Source organism: Bos taurus, chromosome 24, assembly GCF_002263795.3.
Source record: "Bos taurus isolate L1 Dominette 01449 registration number 42190680 breed Hereford chromosome 24, ARS-UCD2.0, whole genome shotgun sequence".
Taxonomy (NCBI): domain Eukaryota; kingdom Metazoa; phylum Chordata; class Mammalia; order Artiodactyla; family Bovidae; genus Bos; species Bos taurus.
The window spans coordinates 2594016-2615473 of NC_037351.1; the positions used below are offsets into that span (position 1 = coordinate 2594016).

Sequence of the window (21458 nt, forward strand, 5' to 3'; positions counted from 1 at the left end):
TTTGTGAGTCAACCGTGGGCTTCAGGAAAGGGGTCACTTAGTGGTGGAGCCAGTTTTGTTAACGTTATGATTTCCTTAACGATAATGGTGTTCTGAGCTTAAGTGGTCATTACCCTTATGGTGTTTTTCCATTTTCCCCCTCCAAATATTTTTAAGTTCTTTAAAAAGACATCCCAGGTCATTCTCAGAGGGACAGCAGGGCTTAGTGTTGAATGATGGGGGTGGGCAGAGAAGTGGAAAACAAAAGAGAAAGAAGAGCTTATTGTGCTGGTTGACGGGCACCATGGACACCTTGCCTAAGACTTTTCCTGTAAATTGCAGGACCCTGCTGCCTTTCGCATGAAGCTTTTAAGCTAGTTTTTCAGGAAGCCCAGATAAGAAATGAAAAGTATATTCTCTAGCATTGGGTTTCTAGAGTGGAAGCATCTAGTCTTTGGCTGGGAGGTCGAAACTAAACATCAAGGCTGTAATAAGGAAACAAAATGTGGATTTCTCTGGCAGCAAAGGTGGCAGCATTGCTTCCCCCCCCCCCCCCCATGGAAAGGAGGACAGTCCAGCCGCATCCTTGGGATCCAGGTGAGCCTGGATGCTGGCTGGGACCACCTGAGCCCCCTCTCCTGCCTCTGCTAGAGTGGATGGGGCTGCGCTTACAGTCGGTCCTCTTTGCTCTGTGGCCAGCTGGGAGGTTCCTGGTAGTAGAAGCGAGGCCCCAGTGGGCAGGTGTCTCACTGTCTGTGACTGTTGGCTTGGCCTGTGCCCGGGGGTCTGAGTGGCCCTCGGAAGCTGTGCTTTGCAGGGGGCTTCCTCATGTCCTTTCCCGATTCTCAGCACCTGACAGGTGAGGGCATGCCCAGATGGGAAGGACATCTCCTGAAATTCACGCCCTGGAAACAGGAGTCAGCTCTACGGTCAGCTCTGCCCACACCTGAACAGCAAAGTTGGGGTCTCTGTGCAGAATCCCCAGAGCAGCCTCTTGGCTCTGAGAGCATTTCACTTTCTGTGGTCCCAATCTGCAGGGAGGAGCAGAGAGGAAAGGAACACTGGCTACAGAAGGACTGTTTGGAGATTGGAACAATTCTTACCCGTAGAAATTTTCATTTAATTTCCAGGTGCATTCATAGGTTGCCTTTTATGATCCCTAATCAGCTGAGTTTTTCTTGTTCCATGAGTCTTGTCTTTGTGCCTGGGTTTCAGATGTTTAGTTCTCATGAATTGGAGGTTCTGATATTTAACATCCTTTATGGACCAACTTGGGGCTTCCCAGGTGGTGCTAGCGGTAAAAAACTTGCCTGCCAATGCAGAAGATGTAAGAGACATGGGCTCCATCCTTGGGTGGGGAAGATCCCCTGGAGGAGGGCATAGCAACCCACTGCAGTATTCTTGTCTGGAGAGTCGCATGGACAGAGGAGCCTGGCAGGGTACAGTCCAGGGAGTCGCAGAGTCCGACACTACTGAAGCGGCTTAGCACCCACGCACGCACGCAGGGACTGGTATCTATGACGATAAATGACTAGCACGCAGTCAACTACAATGATTTATTTTAACGATTTAGCACAGTTATTACCAGTCATTAATTGTTTAGTGACTGATCTTTTAAAGGAAACAGCTGCTCGTTGGTCGGTTTAAACTTTGCTGGATGCTTCTTTTCTTTAAATAGGCCGGGAATGGGATTCAGAACAAGCAGTGTGTAGACGTTATATATCCGCGGACGTTATGGGGCCGCTGTTCCCGCGGGGAAGCCTGGTTCCTAAGGCCTTTGTGTCTTTTCTGTTCCAGGTGCTCGCCGCCAGCGCCATGCTCTCCAGGTAGGACACGCCCGCCTGCAGGGCAGGCGCACCTCTGCAGCGGGGCAGCGGGAAGCATCTTCTCGCCTGAACATGGAGAGATAAGGCGTCCTTCGGCAGGCAGGCTCGCGTGACCAGGAGCTGTGCCCGCCGCGGCCGTCAAGATGGAGCGCTCCCGGGAGGCCGAGGCGGAGCTGAGAGGGGGCCGCAGCCCGTCCAGGGCCAGCCGGAGCCCCGAGGCGGACGGGGACAGGGCGCTGAGCCACAGCTGCTGTATCTGCGGCAAGACCTTCCCCTTCCAGAGCTCGCTGTCCCAGCACATGCGCAAGCACACGGGCGAGAAGCCCTACAAGTGCCCCTACTGCGACCACCGCGCCGCGCAGAAGGGCAACCTCAAGATCCACATCCGCGGGCACCGCGCGGGCACGCTGACCCAGGGCCGCGAGCCTGAGGCGGCTGAGACGCGCGTGTCCGAGGGGCTCGGCGGGTGCACCAGCCCCACCAAGAGCACGTCGGCCTGTAACCGCATCCTGAACGGCGCCACGCAGGCGGACACCGGCAAGATCCTGCTGCGCAGCACGCGGAAGGAGGCGGAGGGCGTGGCGGCGGGGCAGTGCGCCTTCTGCAAGAGCAGATTCGAGCGCAAGAAGGACCTGGCGCAGCACGTGCAGCAGGCGCACAAGCCCTTCACGTGCCGCCTGTGCAGCTACGCCACCCTGCGCGAGGAGGCCCTGCTCAGCCACGTGGAGAAGGATCACATCGCGGCGCAGGGGCCGCGCGGAGACGCTTTCGCCGAGAACGGCAAGCCGGAGCTGCCGCCCGGCGAGTTCCCCTGCGAGGTGTGCGGCCAGGCCTTCAGCCAGACCTGGTTCCTGAAGGCGCACATGAAGAAGCACAGGGGCTCCTTTGACCACGGCTGCCACATCTGTGGTCGGAGATTCAAGGAGCCGTGGTTCCTGAAAAACCACATGAAGGCGCATGGCCCAAAGGCGGGGAGCAAAAACAGGCCCCGGAGCGAGCTGGAGCCCGTGGCCACCATCAACGACGTGGTGCAGGAAGAGGTGATTGTGGCCGGCCTGAGCCTCTATGAAGTCTGCACCAAGTGTGGGAACCTGTTTACGAACCTGGACAGCTTGAACGCGCACAACGCCATCCACCGCCGGGTGGAGGCCGGCCAACCACGGGCCGCCGTCGGGGAGGGCTCAGCGCCCGGCCCCGCCGATTCCCAGCAGTTCTTCCTTCAGTGCCTGAACCTGCGCCCGGCGGCCGGCACGCCCACCCGCGGGCAGACTGGGCGGCGCGTGGCTGAGCTGGACCCGGTCAACAGCTACCAGGCCTGGCAGCTGGCCACCCGGGGCAAGGTGGCCGAGCCGGCCGAGTACCTCAAGTACGCGGCGTGGGACGAGGCGCTGGCCGGGGACGTGGCCTTCGACAAGGAGCGGCGCGAGTTCATCCTGGTGAGCCAGGAGAAGCGCAAGCGCGAGCCTGAACCGGGTGCACAGGGCCCCCCGCGCAAGAGGGCAGGCGCACCCGGGGACCCCGCGCCTGGGCCCCCGGATCCCCGGCCCGCGGCACGCCCCAGCCGCCGTGCTGCCGTCCCTGCCGGCCACGGCAAGTCGTCTGAGTGCTTCGAGTGCGGCAAGATCTTCCGCACGTACCACCAGATGGTGCTGCATTCGCGAGTGCACCGCCGCGCGCGCCGCGACCGAGAGCGCGACGGCCCCGGGGACCGTGCGCCGCGTGCCCGCTGCGGCTCCCTCAGCGAGGGCGACTCGGCCTCTCAGCCCAGCAGCCCTGGGTCGGGTTGCGCCGCCGCGGACTCCCCGGGCTCGGGCCTCGCTGATGAGGCTGCCGATGAGAGCGGAGAGGAGGCCCCGGCCCATCCCACAGCAGGTGAGTGCGTGCGCCCTGGTGGCCCAGGTCCCAGTAGCCCTGCGTCCGGGTTTCCCTTGCCCGGGTATCTCACGTCCAGGTGGTTTGGGCTCAGGTAGCCCTGTAGCTGGGTCGCCCCATACCCAAGTGGCCCGCGTCCAGGAAACCTTTGCCCGGGTTCTCACGCTCAGGTGATCCAGGCTCACTCAGGTTATCTTGGACGTGGATGGCCCTGTGCCTAGGTACCGTTGAGCTGCGTGGCGCAGGCATCATTAATGCCCAGGCAGTTAAGGCTCAGGTAGCCTTGCCCCCAGGCGGCCCAGCATCCTTGGTGCTCAGGTAGCCTCATCCTTCGGTGACCCTACCCCCAGGTAACCCTGCGCTTGCTGCCTTTTCCCAGGTATTCCAGGCTCGGCTAGTCCTGACTCAGGTGCCCCTGCACTCAGAGAGTCTGTACCCAGTGTGTACTTGGAGCGTGGGCTGGTGGGTGCAGACCCAGGCCCCTGGCATCTCCACTTGAGGCTCCTGTTTGCTGACTACCTATAGTGTTTGCATAAATCAACCCTGGCTGTTGAGGTCATGGTCTCTTTGGAGCATCAGGTATTGCTGAGTGAAGACGGAGTGATGGAGCCCCTCCGAGGTGTGCCCTTCTCTGTTCGCACCATCAGCTGGGGCACACATGCTTTCCTCTGCTTCTCTCCTTGCACCAGACAGCTGAGTGAAAGAGGACCTTCATATTGTGTGCAGTTATAATTAATCTCCTCGGATTCCAGTAACCCTGTGGGTTTAGAGATGGCTAATTGGAACCAGATTACTTTCCAAGTTGCAGCTATGTAAATATTTAAAGATGCTTGGCCAAATTTATTCCCACCATGTTCCTATTTTTTAATAAATTTTATATATTTTGGTATTTTCTTCATTAATTTTTGTCTTGGGTCATTCCTTTAAATGGAGGTGATGTTTTAGTTACAAGCTTGTAACTTTCTCCCCATAGCCAGGAATGTTTTCCTTTCTCCCTGAAAATTGGTTTGACTGGATGCTACTTTTAGGGAAAGATTGGCAATGACGGAAATCCCAGTGCTTCAGCGTGGTGTTTTGTATTCTGTAGTGAGGAAAACCGCCCCTGTGCACCTCTTTAAAACAACACACAAGTGTATGTCATTTTCCCCGTACTGAAAATAGTTCTCTTGAACAGAGTTTAATTATTACAGGTCTGGACAATGTATTGTATGAGCGTCTGGTACACTCAAGTATATGCAGAGTTAGTAGAAGTGTAGTAAAAAGTTTCTCTGATCCTGCAGGGCAGTCCATACTGAATCTGCACACGTGTACATGTCCATAAATGAAAAATAGCACATTATGCATCAGCTCGTATTTTGCATTTCATTTCTTAGTCATTCACCCGTGGGAGGAAGCAAGATAATATCCCTTTCTCTGAAACTGTACTTTGCATTCTGGGAGATCGTCTGGATTCTAACAGCAGTTGGTCATATATGACCTGGGGAACCCAATTGTGACCCCGGGTGGCATGTTTGAGGACTAATTTTTGTTTTTCCTTTTTAAAAATGTTGACAACTGTAGATTTTACTGGTCACATACCAGTAACACTAAGTCTACTTTTTGGAGCACATTTGGATAAAATGCTAAGCTGGTAATAATTTTTTATAACTTTGAAGACAAATATTTTTAATATTTGGAAAAGCTGTCCTGCACCTCATCTATTATGATAGATGTGAGATGCCCAGTAAAAAGCAAATTCAGCAGTGCCTTTAAAGTCAAGATGTGGGAAAGATCAAATTACATTCACTGTAAATTGAAATTTACTCTTTTTTTCCCTCAGGTTCATTAAATTTTAGAGATTATTATTTACTTCTTAATGAGATTATATGTGTTTTCTCTATATGTAATCTACTTTTTGAGAAATTTGGTGCCTCTGATGCTTCCATAGCAAGATTATATATAGTAGTGAATTTTGCAAGTTGACAACAGAATATTATAGCTTGTTGAGAGACTAGAAAATTTTATGTTATGACAATGGTGTAAAATGTTGAACATTGTAGGTCTGCACAGGTCATTTTTTGTAGCCCCAAAGGGCAGTGTCTTTCCTCCTAAAGATACCAATTTTATATCGTAGCAGGCCTTTAATAATCTTCTTGTTCAGTTGCTCAGTCGTGTCTGACTCTTTGCAGCCCCATGGACTGCAGCACACCAGGCTTCCCTGTCCTTCATTATTTCTTAGGTCGGTGATGCCATCCCACCATCGAATCCTCTGTCACCCTCTTCTACTCCTGCCCTCAATCTTTCCCAGCATCAGATAGCTTTTGCCAGTGAGTTAGTTCTTCACATCAGGTGGCCGAAGTATTGGAGTTTGAGCTTCAGCATCATTCCTTCCAATGAATATTCAGGGTTGATTTCCTATAGGATTGATTTCCTTGCTGTCCAAGGGACTCTAAAGTGTCTTCTCCAGCACCATGGTTCAAAAGCATCAGTTCTTTGACACTCAGCCTTCTTTATGGTTGAACTCTCACATCTGTACATGACTACTGGAAAAACCATAGCTTTGACTATATGGACCTTTGTTGAGAAAGTTATGTTTCTGCTTTTTAATACTGCCTAAGTTTGTCACAGCTTTTCTTCCAAGGAGCAGGTGTCTTTAGCTGGCGTTAGATCTCAGATGCCCCTTATGGAGAGAGGAGTATTATATGGATTATGACTCACAAAACAGTTTCATTGGCAGGGATTGGCGAGAACTTGGAAACAACCATTAATACTTGGAAAAAGCAAATGGGTGCTTTGAATCCTCTATTTTGATCTGCAGTCAACCTTTCTTTTGTTTAAAAAAATGCATTCAACTTTGGAAAATATTTGCCTTTCTTATCACTGAAAGATGACTTAGATCTTCAAACATTGAAATGACTTTAAATTCTCATAGAACCTGGGTGGGATGACTGGTTAAAATTATGAGAGGAAACACATAGGAATTGAGTCATAGAAAGATCAGACTGGTTCTCATGAACGTGAGTTCACCTGTGGTGGCAGAGTTGACATCAGAATTCAGATTTTTTTGACCTTTCCAGTAAATTCCCATCATGCCATAATTTCCTCCAAAGATTTTTGACATCCAGGAGTGGGTTTGAACGCTGCTTCTGAATCTGGAGACAGTTCGCATGATCAGATTAACTGAAAGAAACTTCTTTTTTTTTATGAAACATTCTTTGTTGAGTGTTGCCGCCTCCTACTTTGGAAAGCGCTGATTGTCACATTACCTGTATTTCCACATAAGACTGAGTCACTGCAGCCCTCATTAAGGACTTAAAATAGTCTAAGAGCAAAGTTGTGAATAAAACTCAATAATTTAAAATGTGTTAGTGAGCTGGATTTAAGTCTCCATTGAGAAAGTGACTTGGCACCGATGGAAAGTACACTTCTGGAGTTCACAAAAATTAGTCCTTTTAATTCGGGAAGAGGAGCCTTGAAAGGGCATAAAACTGAAATTAGAAAAATTAATATTTTCAACCACAGAGTAGAGTTAGAGTGCTCACAAGTCATCCCTGTGGATGGGTGAACAGACCAAAGAGGAATTCTGCTTAGGAAGCATTGGAATGGGTGACTTCCATGACAGTCCAGTGGTTAAGACCCGGCATTCCACTCCCACATGCCTCGTGGTGCAGCTTGGAAAAAGAATTGAAATCACGAGAGTGCTGGGATGACTTAGGAGTGATGGAAGCCCTCTGGGTGTGTCTTGAAGGACTCTCTTCATGAGCTCACTGTCCTCTAAGACATGGCGCCCGGGGCAAGCCTGGCCTCATGCTGGGGGCCCTGACTTGATGCAAAACCCATTCCCACTGGGTATCTCCATACCGTTTCTGCTAACACTTAGGTGATTGATTACCCCAGGTATTTTTGTTGTTGTTGTTGAAGTATAATGGCTTTACAATATTATATTAGTTTCAAGTGTATGACATAGTGATTCAATATTTTTATAGATATATTGCAGTTAAATTTATTACAAAGTAATGAGTGTTTCCCTGTATTGGATAATATATCCTTGGTTTTGACTATCTTCTGTTATTCTAACTTCTTCTGTCACATCAAATCCATAATCCGCTGAGCCCAACTTCTCTCTGTATCTTTGGATGATGGCTGTAACGTAATTGATAGTAAAACCCCAAGTTTCGAAACTGCAGATAATGAAATTGCAAATATTTGACTGTTTCTAACTGACAAATCATGACTCAATTTTCATAGAATGGAAAGTTCTGTGAAGAAGTGCCACAGTATTATATGTAGTTGGAAGAATTAAGGAGAGAGTTTTCAGGATTAAAAAGTACAGTCAAGGGAAGAAAAGACCATCATCAGAAAGAGGAAGTTATTTGTTTCAGAAAGCCTCCATTTTTCTGATATTTCTTCATTTGCTTCCTCCAGTCTAACACTTTGGGACGTTCCAGCTCATCTTTTTCCTGTTGTAACTGCAAGAAGAGCCACAGTGTTCTGGTTGTAAAATGTTGGTGGAGCACGTGCTCTGGGCCTGACCGCTTGTCCACATTAGTGTATGGGTGGGTGAGGCCGGCCAAGCTGTGGTCACCCAGCTTCCAGAAGGGTTAACTGGCTAGTCTCCTCTTTTTTTTTTTTCTTTTCCATAGAGCATGGGCAGTCATTAGAGCAGTTTAGGGAGGAAACATTGCTACGTGTCCTCCCATTGTGCCGGGATTTGGGGGGACTCTAGAGGACAGCAGTCCCAGTGTAGAGTGTAGGGTGAGCCCAGGGGGAGGTGTTTACTGGCAGCTGGGCCTGCTGGCGGGAGGCTTTTGTTGTTACTTAGCACTTCCTTTGGACAGAGCAGGAGGGGCTCTGGGCATGGATGCTCCCCACTGTCCTTCTGTCCGGATCCATGTCGCGGTGTGTTCTGAGCCAGGGAGCTGGGCCCCGCTTGCAGACCTGCCTGGTTCCCATCTCTGGTGCTCAGTGACCGGGAAGGACTTCTGTCCTAACGCAAGGCTTCATCAGTGCCTCCCCCACTCAAGAAGCTAAAAATGATACCACAAGAAAGGGGCTGGGGGCAAGGAGGAGAGACCATAAATACAGTGGGAGGATGGGAAACAGGATGTGTGTAACTGGCTTGGGTGGCTCAGCGGGTAAAGAATCTGCCTGCGATGAAGAGACCCCGGTTCAATCCCTGGGTTGGGAAGATCCCCTGGAGAAGGAAATGGCAACCCATTCCAGTGTTCTTGCCTGGAGAATCCCATGGATAGAGGAGCCTGGCAGGTTATCGTCCCCGGGGTCATGAGAGTCGGACATGACTGAGTGACTAAACCACCAGCACCAACTCTGGGGTGGCAGGCGCATCCAGGCACAGTCGTGTGCCTGAGACGAACCCCCACTCCCCGGGGCCCTGGGCTGGGGCAGGAGTGAACCTGGGACCCCGGGCGGTGTGGTCCTGCGTGGTCCTGGGACCCCGTTAAACGGGAGCCCGAGGGATGGGTCTGAGTGAGACCAGGAGGTCGGCTCCCCTCGACAATGGTTCCCGCTGGCGCGCCGGGCCATTTCCCATCCCTGGCGGCCTCGGCACTTTGGGCGATGAGAACCTGATAACTGCACGTGCAGGTCGGTCGGCCGCTGCGGCAGTGTCCGGCCGCGATGTTTGCCCTGGGCCAGGCCCCAGGGCTGGGGTGCTCCCTGCCCCATGCCTGTGAGCGCTGGAGCACAACCCCGGGGTGGGGACGCGACGGGAGGAGACTCGGGACAGCAGAGGGAGGAAGGGAGGGCAGGTTGATCCCAGACCACAGAGGAGGGGCTGCGAATGCAGGCAGATGCCTCTGAGCTAGACGCGAGGGCGACCACCCCGCTTCGTCTTTCCTACTGGACGAAACACCAAGGTATTTACTTAGGTGGGAGTAAAGCGAGAGTTGTAAACCCTCCTATCAAATCCTTATTCAATAGAAAGATGTACTGAAGTTCTTTAAGAAAAATATCCAGATGCACTTGACAGCCAACCGCAGAATGCCCTGTGGTTTAGTCAGCATCTTAGCAACCAGGAGCAACGCATGGAGACACTGGTAATTATTCACCGGCCCTGTAGTCCCCTGGTAGGCCTCGGAATTATCGCAGCAAGAGTGAGTTACGATGGGAATAGAGCCTCAGAAGTGTGTTTTATTCTATTCTGATTCTTCAAACACTGATCATCTGTGCATGGCGTGTGTGCTCATATTTGCTTGATCACCATGCTGTGTCCTCTGACCTTCCAGAATGAATGAATTACGCTGTGAGACATATCAGACTCTGGAGATGATGCTCTGAGCTTTTCTCTTGACGCTGAGGCACCCACGTGGGATGCATGGTCCTCAGGCTGTGAAGCGGATGCCATGCAAACACTGTGGTTTCTTAGCAGGATCCAAATGCTTCTTTGTTGTCTGTCTCTGTCTCTATTTCTCTCTTTCACACAAGATGTGCTGTGCTCTGCTAGATCACTTTAGTCGTGTCCAGTTCTGTGCAACCCTGTGGACTGTAGCCCACCAGGCTCTTCTGTGTATGGGATTTTCCAGGCAAGAATACTGGTGTGGGTTGCCATTGCCCTCTCCAGGGGATCTTCCTGACCCAAGGATCAAATCCCTGTTTCTTATGTCTCCTGCATTGAAAGGTGGATTCTTTATCACTAGCACCACCTGGGAAGCCCTTCACACAAGACAGAATCATAGAATTTAGAGCTGGAGGGAACTGGGGAATAGTGGTCTGTCCCCTGTTTTAACAGAGAGGAAACCAAGGCACAGGGGGATCCCTGTGGCTTGCCCAGCGTCTTCAGGACTCCAGGCTGCGGTTCTCCTGCATGAAGTAGCCGTGTGTCTTCACCCTTCAGCCGCTGGGGGTCCGGCTTCCTGGGCTGTACGCAGGGGCTGGGACCCACCACCCCCCCGCGGGGTTGTTCCTGCCATATTCCTTGCGGTGCCCGGCTCCGCCTGGCGTCCTGTCCACACGACTCTCGTTGGTGCCAGAGTTAGAACCAGAACCGACATCCACAGGGTCCGACTCCCAGCCTGGGAGAGGGTGTCTGTCTTGGCTTGTCCCTTGAGGGGCAGAAGCCTGTGGTCCTAGATACACAGTCCTAGAAAAACGCACTGAAGTTCAGGCCCCGCCCGGGGTTCCAGATCCACAGTCTCCACGGCCACCGGCCCCGAAGGCAGCCAAGATGGAGTGGAGGCAGCCCTGCTGAGCTCTTCAGTCCTCTCTGGCCCTCGTTGGGGTGGGCACCGGCTCCATCCTGTCTCCAGGAGGCTGCTTGTGGGCAACATCGAGTGGGTGTTCTCTGGAGGAGAAATTAATGATGTTCCTGGATGCCAATAAAAAATGCATGCCCTGTGTCCATAGAGGCTTACTTGATGCGACCCCTGTTCAGTCTCTCCTGTCTCTGCGTTTCCTAAATTCCGTCATCCCCCGTTGTCCTGCTGGCTGTCGGCTTCCCCTGTGCGCTGTGGTGCTGCTGGCTTTGATTTTCAGCTCCTCCCCTGTGGTCCTCACGTCCCAAAGAGGAGCCTGGTCTCCAGTTCAGACAGGAGCTTGTGACTTGACGTGAAGTGTGAGCCCCCTCTTTGTAGATGTTACCCCTCTGTGTGCATACGTACATGCTCGGTCACTTTGATCACATCCGACTCTGTGTGACCCCGTGGACTGCAGCCTGCCAGGCTCCTCTGTACGGGATTTCCCAGGCAAGAATACTGGAGTGGGTTGCCATGCCCTCCTCCAGGGGATCTTCCCGACCCAGGGATTGAACCGATGTCTCGTGCATCTCCTGCATTGCAGGCGGATTCTTTACCACTGAGCCACTGGGGAAGCCCGTTGCCCCTCTGTAGTAGAAACAGGTGAGTTTGGGTCTGTCACCCCAGACCCCTGAGACGTGGCCTTCTGTGGGAAGAGTTGGATTGAACTGATTTTGCTTCTGAGCCATCAGTTGCTGGTCGGCAGGGGGTGTCCCGGGCAGCTCTGCAGGAGGACGACCCTGGGCTGCGGAAGCGGGGTCACACCTGGTGGGCTGGGGTGTCCCAGCTGTTCTAGGCACATGTCACTCCACCGACACCTGTCTTTCTGGGGGAATCGTCAGGGTGCAGATGGTGAGAGGCTGCGAGGACCTGGTGCCTTTGCCCCTGGCCCTGGGGTCTTTGCTGCTGAGAAGAGCAGTCCTTTTCTGCTTCCACCGTGGCTGAGCCTACTGGGAGTCCGAGGTTCACGGTCCTCGCCTGTGACCTCAGAAGCAGACCCACCTGGAGCCCGGGCGACCCCTCCTTTCAGGATGCACTGTCCTTCCGAGGTCTTACCGAGGGTGCTATTTGATTCGTATCACCTTTGATCTGTGTGTGCATCGTGGGCAGTGAATCATTTATATCTGAGATTCTCTTCAGTCAAGTATTTAGGTTTTGTTTGATAAGTATGTTTGTTGTGTACATGTCTCTGGCACAGGTTCTTAAATTTTCATCCATAACTTCGGTTCAGTTTCTTTTTTCCTTAATTTCTTAATTTTCTGTGCACAGATCCTAATCCAAGACTGGTTCTTGTGCAACCTTTGCAGGCTCCTGATATGATCCAGTATTTGCATGCACACTTTGCATACTTTGCATACTTTGCATATTAAAACAGATGTAGTTTCAGATCTGTATTTTAGTAGAATTGAAAAAGCTTGGGATAGTCTTCTCTGGATTGAAGGTTAGAAGGTCAGACTTTCTTTACTGGAATTTTACCTGGACCTGTGTGTGCGGTCACTGTACTTATGTCCACTCAAAGGATGCCTCCTCTTCTGCTTTGTTTATGAAGGCAGCTGTTGATCTGAGAGCAGTGTCTTCACAGATGAGCAAGACATTCAGGCTAACTGCTAGCTGCCAAGTATGTTCTCCTAACAATGTACCAGATTTGAGTATTACTCACGCTCTTTTTGCGAACTCCAGACTTTCAGCCCTGTGGATAAACTGAGTTCCAGTTTTACTCTGACTACACTTTTCATTTTTCAGTCTAATTGGTTACTGAAATATACCATCAAAAAGGGTAGCCCAGTGGGACCCTCTGATGACAGGTTGACTGTGCTGGAGAAGATGGTGTGTGTGGCTGGCCCTAACGTCCGAAGCCTGCTGGGAACCGCAGCTTCCTCCCCAGCATCCTGCAGGCAGGTTGTCCTGCAGACGAACGGGCAGTTCACTGATGGGCTGGACCGCTGGAGAATGCCATTTTGGGTGTGGGAATGATGGTCATGTTTCCAGTCTGACTTTTGGATGCTATAATTGCTTCCATTCAAGGCTTGTCTGTGATGTTCTTGGCTTTTAAAAAACAGATTTCTGCAGCATTCGTGAGATATGATTTACACAGGTTATTCTGGCGTTGGACTTGAAATGCACAGCAGTGGGGGTGGATCAAACGTTTTCATCTTTAAGAAATAGAATTTGGGGCTGTTTTTTTAAAAAATGGTGAAATTTGGTAGAGTAGGGCCATGAGGTTAAAAAACGGGCATTAAACCTTTAAAAGCTCTTTTTCTTGTAAAGCTCCTTGGCTGATAGAGAAGCGTTGTTACTGGCCGCACTGTGCAGTTCAGGGTGTCACCGGAGGTGGCTGACAGAGCTCCTGAATTCCAGCTTCGAGGAAAGGGGTTGCACAGTCCTTGACTTGGGAATTTTGTAAACTCTGAACACAAAGTTCTGGACAGGTGGTGTGTAACACCAAGGAGAGAAAGAGTCTCTGCAGTTTCCATGGTGACAGCCTACTCACCACTTAGAAACAAATTCTTGCTACTGATCACAAAAGGGCCCTGGGCTTGCACATTAGTGGGGAAGAGAGAAAGCTACCCCCAGAGCTGCCTCCCAAGCTGGAAAGCACTGGGTGGATGCAGGGTTCCTGGATCCGTTTTAAATATCCAGACTTCTTTCCCATTCTGGATCAGAGTTCGTTGGGTTTTTCTTCCTTGAGTTCAAGATCCTTTTCTCTGAGTTTGAAGGTCTGGTGTGTTGGGGGGGCCTGTTTTAGAAGCTTGTAGGTTTTGGAGCAGCAGCACACGAGGACACCCCCCCAGAGCAGGTGCGGGGAAGGCAGGGGAGGGCTGGTCTTCCCTCTGTCCAGGGGTCCAGCATCAGCCTCGCTCACCTCGCTGCCCACCGGTCATTGTCTCCCCCAATCCTGCTCAGCCCCTTTGCCCTCCCTCTGGCCCCTTTTCTATCCGAGGACAAAGGGAGGGGATAGGACACCGGGTCACACTCAGCGCCCAGCGTGCACGGCGAGGCCTGGTGTTGGGGTGCGGGGGTCTCGGGTGATGGTCCGTCCAGCCGCAGAGCCTCCTGTGCCTGTTGTCTCTCTGTGACCCGAGGCCAGGGACCGGCTGCGGCCAGTGCGCCCGGAACAGATCACTGCGACCCTGCCCTTGTCATTTCCACAAGCCTGCTCTGGGGAACCCCCGGCCCCTCCGCCCGGGCTGCAGGGGAATGTGCCACTTCTCAGCTCCCTCTGATGCCCTCAGTGCGGGGCAGGGCCGTCCAGGGAAAGGTTTGCTGTTCAGTGGCTCAGTCGTGTCTAACTTTTTGCGGCCCCATGGACTGCAGCACATCAGGCTTCCACGCCCTTCTTCATCTCTTGGAGTCCCTAAAATTCATGTCCATCGAGTCGGTGATGCCATCCAACCATCTCATCCTCTGCTGTCCCCTTCTCCTTTTGCCTTCAATCTTTCCCATCATCAGGGTCTTTTCCAGTGAGTCGCCTCTTCACATCAGGAGGCCGAAGTACTGGAGCTTCAGTTTCAGCATCAGTCCGTCCAGTGAATATTCAGGGGTGATTTCCTTTAAGGGCAAGGTTAGGGTCCCTTTCACTTTTCACTTTCATGCATTGGAGAAGAAAATGGCAACCCACTCTAGTGTTCTTGCCTGGAGAATCCCAGGGATGGGGGAGCCTGGTGGGCTGCCTTCTATGGGGTCACGCAGAGTTGGACATGACTGAAGCGACTTAGTAGCAGCAGCAGGGTCCCCCAAAGCTGGTCTTTTGCGTTAGAACTACTCACCCCCAGCTCCTCTGCCCCCAGATGAGGCGGGGAGGGGCCGAGGCCCCCTGAAGCCAGCCCCACTGCCTCACCTGCACAGAAGGGACTCTTGGAGCCACCGAGGCTCTGAGAGGCCCGTCTTGTAGAGACTGGTCATTGGTGAAATGCCGCCCTGTGGTTTGGGTCCCCTGAAGGTAATACTGGCTTCTGCTCTGTCTCCCACGAGTACGTTCCCTCTTCTCACTGAACGAACGATACCGCATATAGATGAAAAATAATTTTCTTCGTGACATGTGATGCTGGCGTTTACATCACTATAGACACTTTTTTTTTTTTTTTTTGGACTGAGCGTCTGACTCATACAGTGCTTCCTTTGAAGTCATTCATGTAAATAATATATTTGTTTAGCTGAAAACATGTTAGAGGTTCAGTGCATAAAAAATACAGGATGCCTGGTAAGTTTCACGTAAACATCGAATAGCCTTTTTTAGTGTAAGTGTGTCCCATGTAACATTTGAGACATAGGCTAAAAGTGACTTGCCTTTGGTCTGCAGTTCAGATTACCTGGCTCCCCTGTGTGTTCCCTGGTGTGTGTCTCTGGGTGAATCTTCTGGCAGGTGGTTATTTCAGGACACCTAGGAAATGCCTGGTCTTGTTTCCTGGCCTGCTTGTTGACTGAGTGAGACCTGTTCAGCAGCTCTGTTCACTATTGGATGGAGATGCTGATGACCTCATGCTATGAATGTTGGGATGATAATTAGCTGAGGAATAAAAGGGGACGGCTCTCTGGTGGAGATTCCTTGCTCTCTAGTTTACAGGTATCGATACTTTGAACACGTGCATTACCTGCATTGAGGGTCAGAACAGTGCTGGTGGAGAAAGAGATTCAGGAGAAAATGAAAATTGCATTTATTCTGTTTGGATGAAAAAAATCTTAGCATTTTCTAACACAGAAAATGTTCCATGTGCTTCCTGGAGTCAGGACCGTGTGACATACTTGAGTGTCCTATATAGCGTGCGGCCGCTGTGACTGTGACACTTTTTGAAATCCGTCCTAGAGAATAATGCTGCCCCAGTGGTGGCTACTCTAGCATTGATGTCAGTCATCAGAGGAAGGTTCTGTTTCGTTTGGAATTTGGTAGGTGGAGTTTGTTGCTGTCTCATAGGTCCGTGCTCTTCCACAGTGGGGTGTCAGTATTCCATGATGTGTGTAGTATTGGGGTCACAGCTTTGCCCTAACTCCGTGGGACCCTGGTAGACGCCCCCAAGGATCTGGTAGCTTGGTTAGTAAAAGGCCCCATCTAGCCTGAACTGCTGAAACTTACCCTACATGCAAGGGCCCATCTCCTTAATTCAAAATAAAAAGAGCCCAGGAATCCTGCAGACCATACTCTAAGAAAGCTGTGGGGCATGTACGCAACGGAACAGTACTCAGCCATTAAAAAGAGCGCATCTGAATCAGTTCAATCAGGTGGGTGAAACTGGAGCCTATTATACAGAGTGAAGTGAGTCAGAAAGAAAAGCACCAGTATAATATATTAACACACATATATGGAACTTAGAAAGATGGTAACGATGACCCTGTATGCAAGACAGCAAAAGAGACACAGATGTAAAAAACAGACTTTTGGACTCTGCGGGAGAAGGCGAGGGTGGGATGATTTGAGAGAATGGCACTGAAACATGTATGTTATCATATGTGAAACAGATTGCCAGTCCAGGTTTGATGCATGAGGCAGGGCGCTCAGGGCCAGTGCACTGGGATGACCCTGAGGGATGGGATAGGGAAGGAGGTGGGAAGGGGGTTCAGGATGGGGGACATGTGTACACCCGTGGCGGATTCATGTCAGTGTATGGCAAAACCACTACAATATTGTAAAGTAATTAGTTTCCAATTTAAAAAAAAAAGAGCCCCAGGAGTCCTCCAGACCATACTGTAGACCTAGGCTGCCCAGATGTAGGGACAGGGTCCTGTAATCTCAGTCTGTGATCTGCAGCCTGTCATTTGCACAATAATAGTCAATAATGACCCAAGACTCACAACCATCCTCCAAAGCAGCGTAAGAAATTTGGTTTATTTACTGGGTGTATTTCTTCTGATTCTGAATTGATTTTGCCTATGTGTGATCTACCCTCGTTCAGTTTTGGTTAAAAAAAAATATTCTCTAAAGATGGGTGGAGAAAATCTGGCAGATCACTGTTTTCTTGGGACTCCTGCATCGCTGGTTTGAACCCTTGGAGAATTTCTGATGCCCCCGCCGTAGCGTCCACAGTGCAGATGGACAAGCTCTAGAAGCAGTGGGTGCCTTCCTTCCCTCTGACCTCTGACCTCTTCCCTCTGACCTCGAACTGTGCAGAGAGCTCCCGAGTTCATTTTGCAAGACTGATCTGTAATTGAAATAGAGGGTTCTGGAATCTGGTGTCGCCTTGAAGCGAGGCCTTTGTGAGTCAGTGAAAGTCCTGACTCCACCTGAGTGGGGTTTGGAGGTGAGCGCTGTCTCCTGCCATCGAGGTCTTGTCCCGTCTCGTTGCTCACTTGACGTTGGAGGCGAGGTCCCGCCAGGCACACCAGGCAAGCGCCTGTGGGAATGCACAGCGAGGCCTGGGCTGCGTGGACCTCTCCCCAAGGAGCTGCAGAGCTACAGGCTGGACCTCTACAACTTCTCTTTCCCACCTGTAAAGGGGAGGGGGGCGTTGTCTTCCTCCTGAGGACCCTTCCCTTGGAAAGACGCAGTGAAGCCCTGCATGGACTCCTGTGATTGCCGACCTTACGGGAGGGGCTGCCTGCTGCCCGACAGACTCCCGCCACCTCTGAGCTCACAAGTGGAAGCCTCCAGACGCACTCAGCACAGGGTTTCCATGCCGACACCAGGCGGCAAGGTGATGCAACTTTTAGTGGTAGGAATACAAGTGGTTCTGAGAGGACCTGCTGGCTTCTTTCATTAGCTAAAACTCAACCAGCCAATCACAAACATAGGTTTTCTTTGTGTATCTTAAAGATTTGTGCAGAGGAGAATTAATGCTAGACAGTTTTATTTTTCCATTTTGTCCTTTTTTATAATCTGAAATTCGTTCTCTCCTTCACTGCCTGTCATTTAAACTGCTTCTCTTGTCCTTTCATTGGCGGAACTGGGAAAACACTCCTTTCCCGTCTCCCCAGGATCACCCTGCTCATCCTCCTTGACCTCCCTGATGGGGTCCGTGTGCAGAAGTGTGTATGGTCCATGATTCCTTTCCATTTAGTGCGTGGCCATCTCCTGTCCTCCCTTCCCGTAAACACAGAGGCTCTTCTCCTAGAGCCTTAGGACTGCCTCATACTTCATTCTTTTAGTTGGAGACCATACTCGATTACCATTGCAGTGACTGCATTTATGATCCCTCGGTTTCCAGAATGTTCGTCCCCAGCCTCATGGTCTCAGGGACAGCCTGCTTGTGTCTGATCCCCACCGTCCACCTGTGTCCACTGTGGGGCCCTGGGAGCTGAGCTGGGGAGAGAAGTGAGTGTCCTGAGCTGGGGAGAGAGGTGAGTGTCAGCCACTCAGTCGTGTGCAACTCTCTGCCACCCCATGGACTGTAGCCCGCCAGGCTGCTCTGTCCATGGGAATCTCCAGGCAGGAGTACTGGAGTGGGTGGCCATTTCCTCCTCCAGGGGATCTTCCCGACCTGGGGGCTGGACCTGGGTCTCCTGCATTGCAGGCAGGTTCTTCACCGTCTGAGCTGTGTGGCAGGGTGGCGGGGAGACATGTGCTTCACCCTCGGCTCTTGCTGGGGGAGTCCTGAGCCCTGCTCCTGGACCTGCAGCCCTGCAGGGGGCACACATGCGGGGGCTGGGACAGCGCTGCCCGAGCTTCTCTCCGCGACCTGCCCCGAGCTTCTCTCCGCGACCTGTCGCCTCAGCCTTGCCTTAGGGCAGATCCTCCACGTCTGCAGCCGGCAGCTCTGACTTATGAGTTCCGGTCAGCCACCAAAGACCAGGTCGGCCTTATTCGCATGTACAGCAACTCAGCTAAATTTGGCTGGTTTTTACGATAAATTGCTTGAGTGGCCATAATTTTATTTAAAATGGAAATAATGATCATTGGTTGTCTGGTGCCTTAATCAATATTAATATTAAATAAAAGGAAGCTCTGCCTCAAAATGGCCAGAGTTACACAGTTTGACCCACGTGCAAAGCAGAAAGACCCATGATGGCTTGAGCGCCAGTCCCACCTGCGGACTCAGCTCTACAGAAACGTCTTCAGAAACTCCTTTTCCCTTTGAAATACAGAGTCTGTGGCACAGTGTTTCTACTTTTTTTTTTAACTGTAAGTAAAATCAGAGAACTATGAAGTGTCTGACTCTGTGACCCCATGCGCTGCAGCACGCCAGGCTTCCCTGTCCTTCACTGTCTGCTGGAGCTTGCTCAAACTCATGTCCACTGAGTCAGTGATGCCATCCAACCATCTCATCCCCTGTTGCCCCTTCTCCTGCCTTCAACCTTTCCCAGCATCAGAGTCTTTTGCAGTGAGTTGGCTCTTCGCATCAGGTGGCTGAAGTATTGGGACTTCAGCTTCAGGGTTGATTTCCTTTAGAATTGGCTGGGTTGATCTCCTTGCCGTCCAGGGGACTCTCCAAGCAGCTATGCATTTTTTTTAAAGAAATAATAAAACTTTCAGTGCAGTATTTTCTCTAATTGAAAGCTTCCAAGTTAATATCATTAATTACATCCAAAAAGGGATTAAAAATCCCTCTAAGGTTTATTACTTTTTGACTTTAAATTGCAGGAAAGTGTCAGTTGTAAATTCTGAGACAACAGGTTTTTAACCAAGGATTCCTTAATAGGATAGGGTGTGTGTGTGTGCTCAGTTGTGCCTGATACTTTGCGACCCCATGGACTGTAACCCGCCAGGCTCCTCTGTCCATGGAATCCTCCAGGCGTGAATGCTGGAGTGGGTTGTGATTTCCTTCTCTAGGGGATCTTCCTGACCCAGGGATCGAACCCACGACTCTTGCATTTCCTGCATTGGCAGGTGGATTCTTTACCACTGCGCTACCAAAGCTGTCTGTGGATTATGCATTTATTTAAATACTTTAACAAAGTGTGTGTTAGGTAAATTTATGCATTGCTCACACATCTCCTTGGTAAAGACAGAAAGCCCTGAATGTTTCCACGCTAGGTGAAGGCAGAAAAGTGTTCAGATTTTGAAGGTTCAGAATTCCTGGAGTTGTCCCCGATAGCTCTGATATCCACGTTTTCACGGGTTAATACAATTTTGAAAGAGCAGAGAGGATCATGGAGTAAAACATTTAAGGCTGGAGCCGTGCGTGCAGGTCTCTGCCTTTGCCGGGGACAGGGCGAGCCTGTCCTTTGAAGCTGGGAGGCAGGGACCAGATGAACCACTGGGTAAGTTGCAGAGTGGAAGCACTCGGAGTTCAAAGGCATCGCACGGAGACCCTTTGCCAAGTTTCATTTCAGAACTTTACAGCAGTCCTCAAATGGTCGCAAGCTGAGAAGCACTGTGAAAATCTGTTTATTTCTCAGTACCCCAGGCTGCCCTGACCCTGTGTTCTCCAGGTTATCTATAGAGGTCTTTGGGGCCACGCTGGCCAAAGATGAGAGCGGCTGGACCTCCCTGCCTCATCCTTCTCTCCTCTGTGCTTGCTGATTAACAGCGGCTGAAACTGGAGGTTGATCTGGAGGAGGGAGAATGGAGAAGCGGAGTTCTTGTTCCTGTCTCTAGGATCAGGTTGGGATGGAGGCAGTGTTTAAGATGGAATTGTGTATCTTCAAACATATTTTTTTGCCAATGATGAAGACTCTCCCAAGTTTTCCTCCCTACGAATCTGGCAGCCATGGTCTCCACTGTGGAGGTTCAGTGTCCAGTTGTACGTGCGTGCTGAGTCACGTCCAACCTCTGCTACTCCTCTGTCCATGGGATTCTCCAGACAAGAATATTGGGTTGCAGGCCCTGCTCCAGGGGATCTTCATGACCCAGGAACGGAACCCGCGTCTCTTGTGTCTCCTGCACTGGCAGGCAGATTCTTCACCACTAGCGCCACCTGGAGAGCCCTGCTGCTGGGCTCAGGGAGCTCCCCGGCTCCACTGGAAGAGGGAGGGCTGCGCGGCTTGTGTGGTGTGTGGCCCCCAGGGGACCCTTCTCCCTGCGGAGCTGGCCTCCTCCAGCGGGGCTTTCGTCAAAGGGCTCAGCGCTGCGTGGTTTTCATCCCTGGGTTTTGCTTGTCTTTCCCGGGAGCCTGGCCTTGCCTCTTAGACGCAGTGGTTCAGCGAGTGGTGTGGGAAGTCGATCTTTCTGTCTGTACGTCTAGTGTGGGAGGATTGTGGCAGGCGCAGCTCACTCTGCTCGGGTCAGTTAGTGACGGGCCTCCAGGATGGAGAAGGCTGCTAACAGCGTGTTGACTCCTTTGCCAACATGTATCATTTCATTTGAATAAAGGATTCAAAGCCAGGCTCACTCAGTTTAGTGGGAACAGCAATGGCAGGTGCCCGTTTGTATCATCCTTCTCCTGACCCGTCATTAACAAAATTAAGACCGTCATTTAGGAACAAAGCTAGAATTTTCTGGCTTATTTTACCTCTCCCATGGTTAAATGATTCTAAGCCAGTTTGGCAAGGTGAAGAATGCTTTAATAAGCTTCAGTGCTAATGGAGTGGCCTTTTGTGGGTTGATGATAGTCTTAAGAAAACCTAAAAAAAAAGGAAGCTTGGACTGACAGTTCTGAATAGGTTGGAATCTGTAATGCGCTGTGGCTCAGATGTCAAGCTTTGAGAGTCACCAGCCCCAGGAAGGCTGTCGGGCGTCTGCCTC

The 21458-nt window shown here is 51.0% G+C and overlaps 1 protein-coding gene across 5 annotated transcripts in view; it reads left to right on the forward strand.

The window, feature by feature from the left end:
- The window catches only part of ZNF516 (zinc finger protein 516), a 100359-nt gene that overhangs the window by 42790 nt on the left and 36111 nt on the right, over positions 1–21458 (forward strand). For all 5 annotated transcript variants that reach the window (XM_024984595.2, XM_002697653.6, XM_024984594.2 and 2 more), the window contains exon 2: positions 1777–3677. In XM_024984595.2, coding sequence (XP_024840363.1) covers positions 1949–3677 — 1729 coding nt within the window. In that variant the 5' untranslated portion in view covers positions 1777–1948. The remainder of the gene's footprint in view (positions 1–1776; positions 3678–21458) is intronic.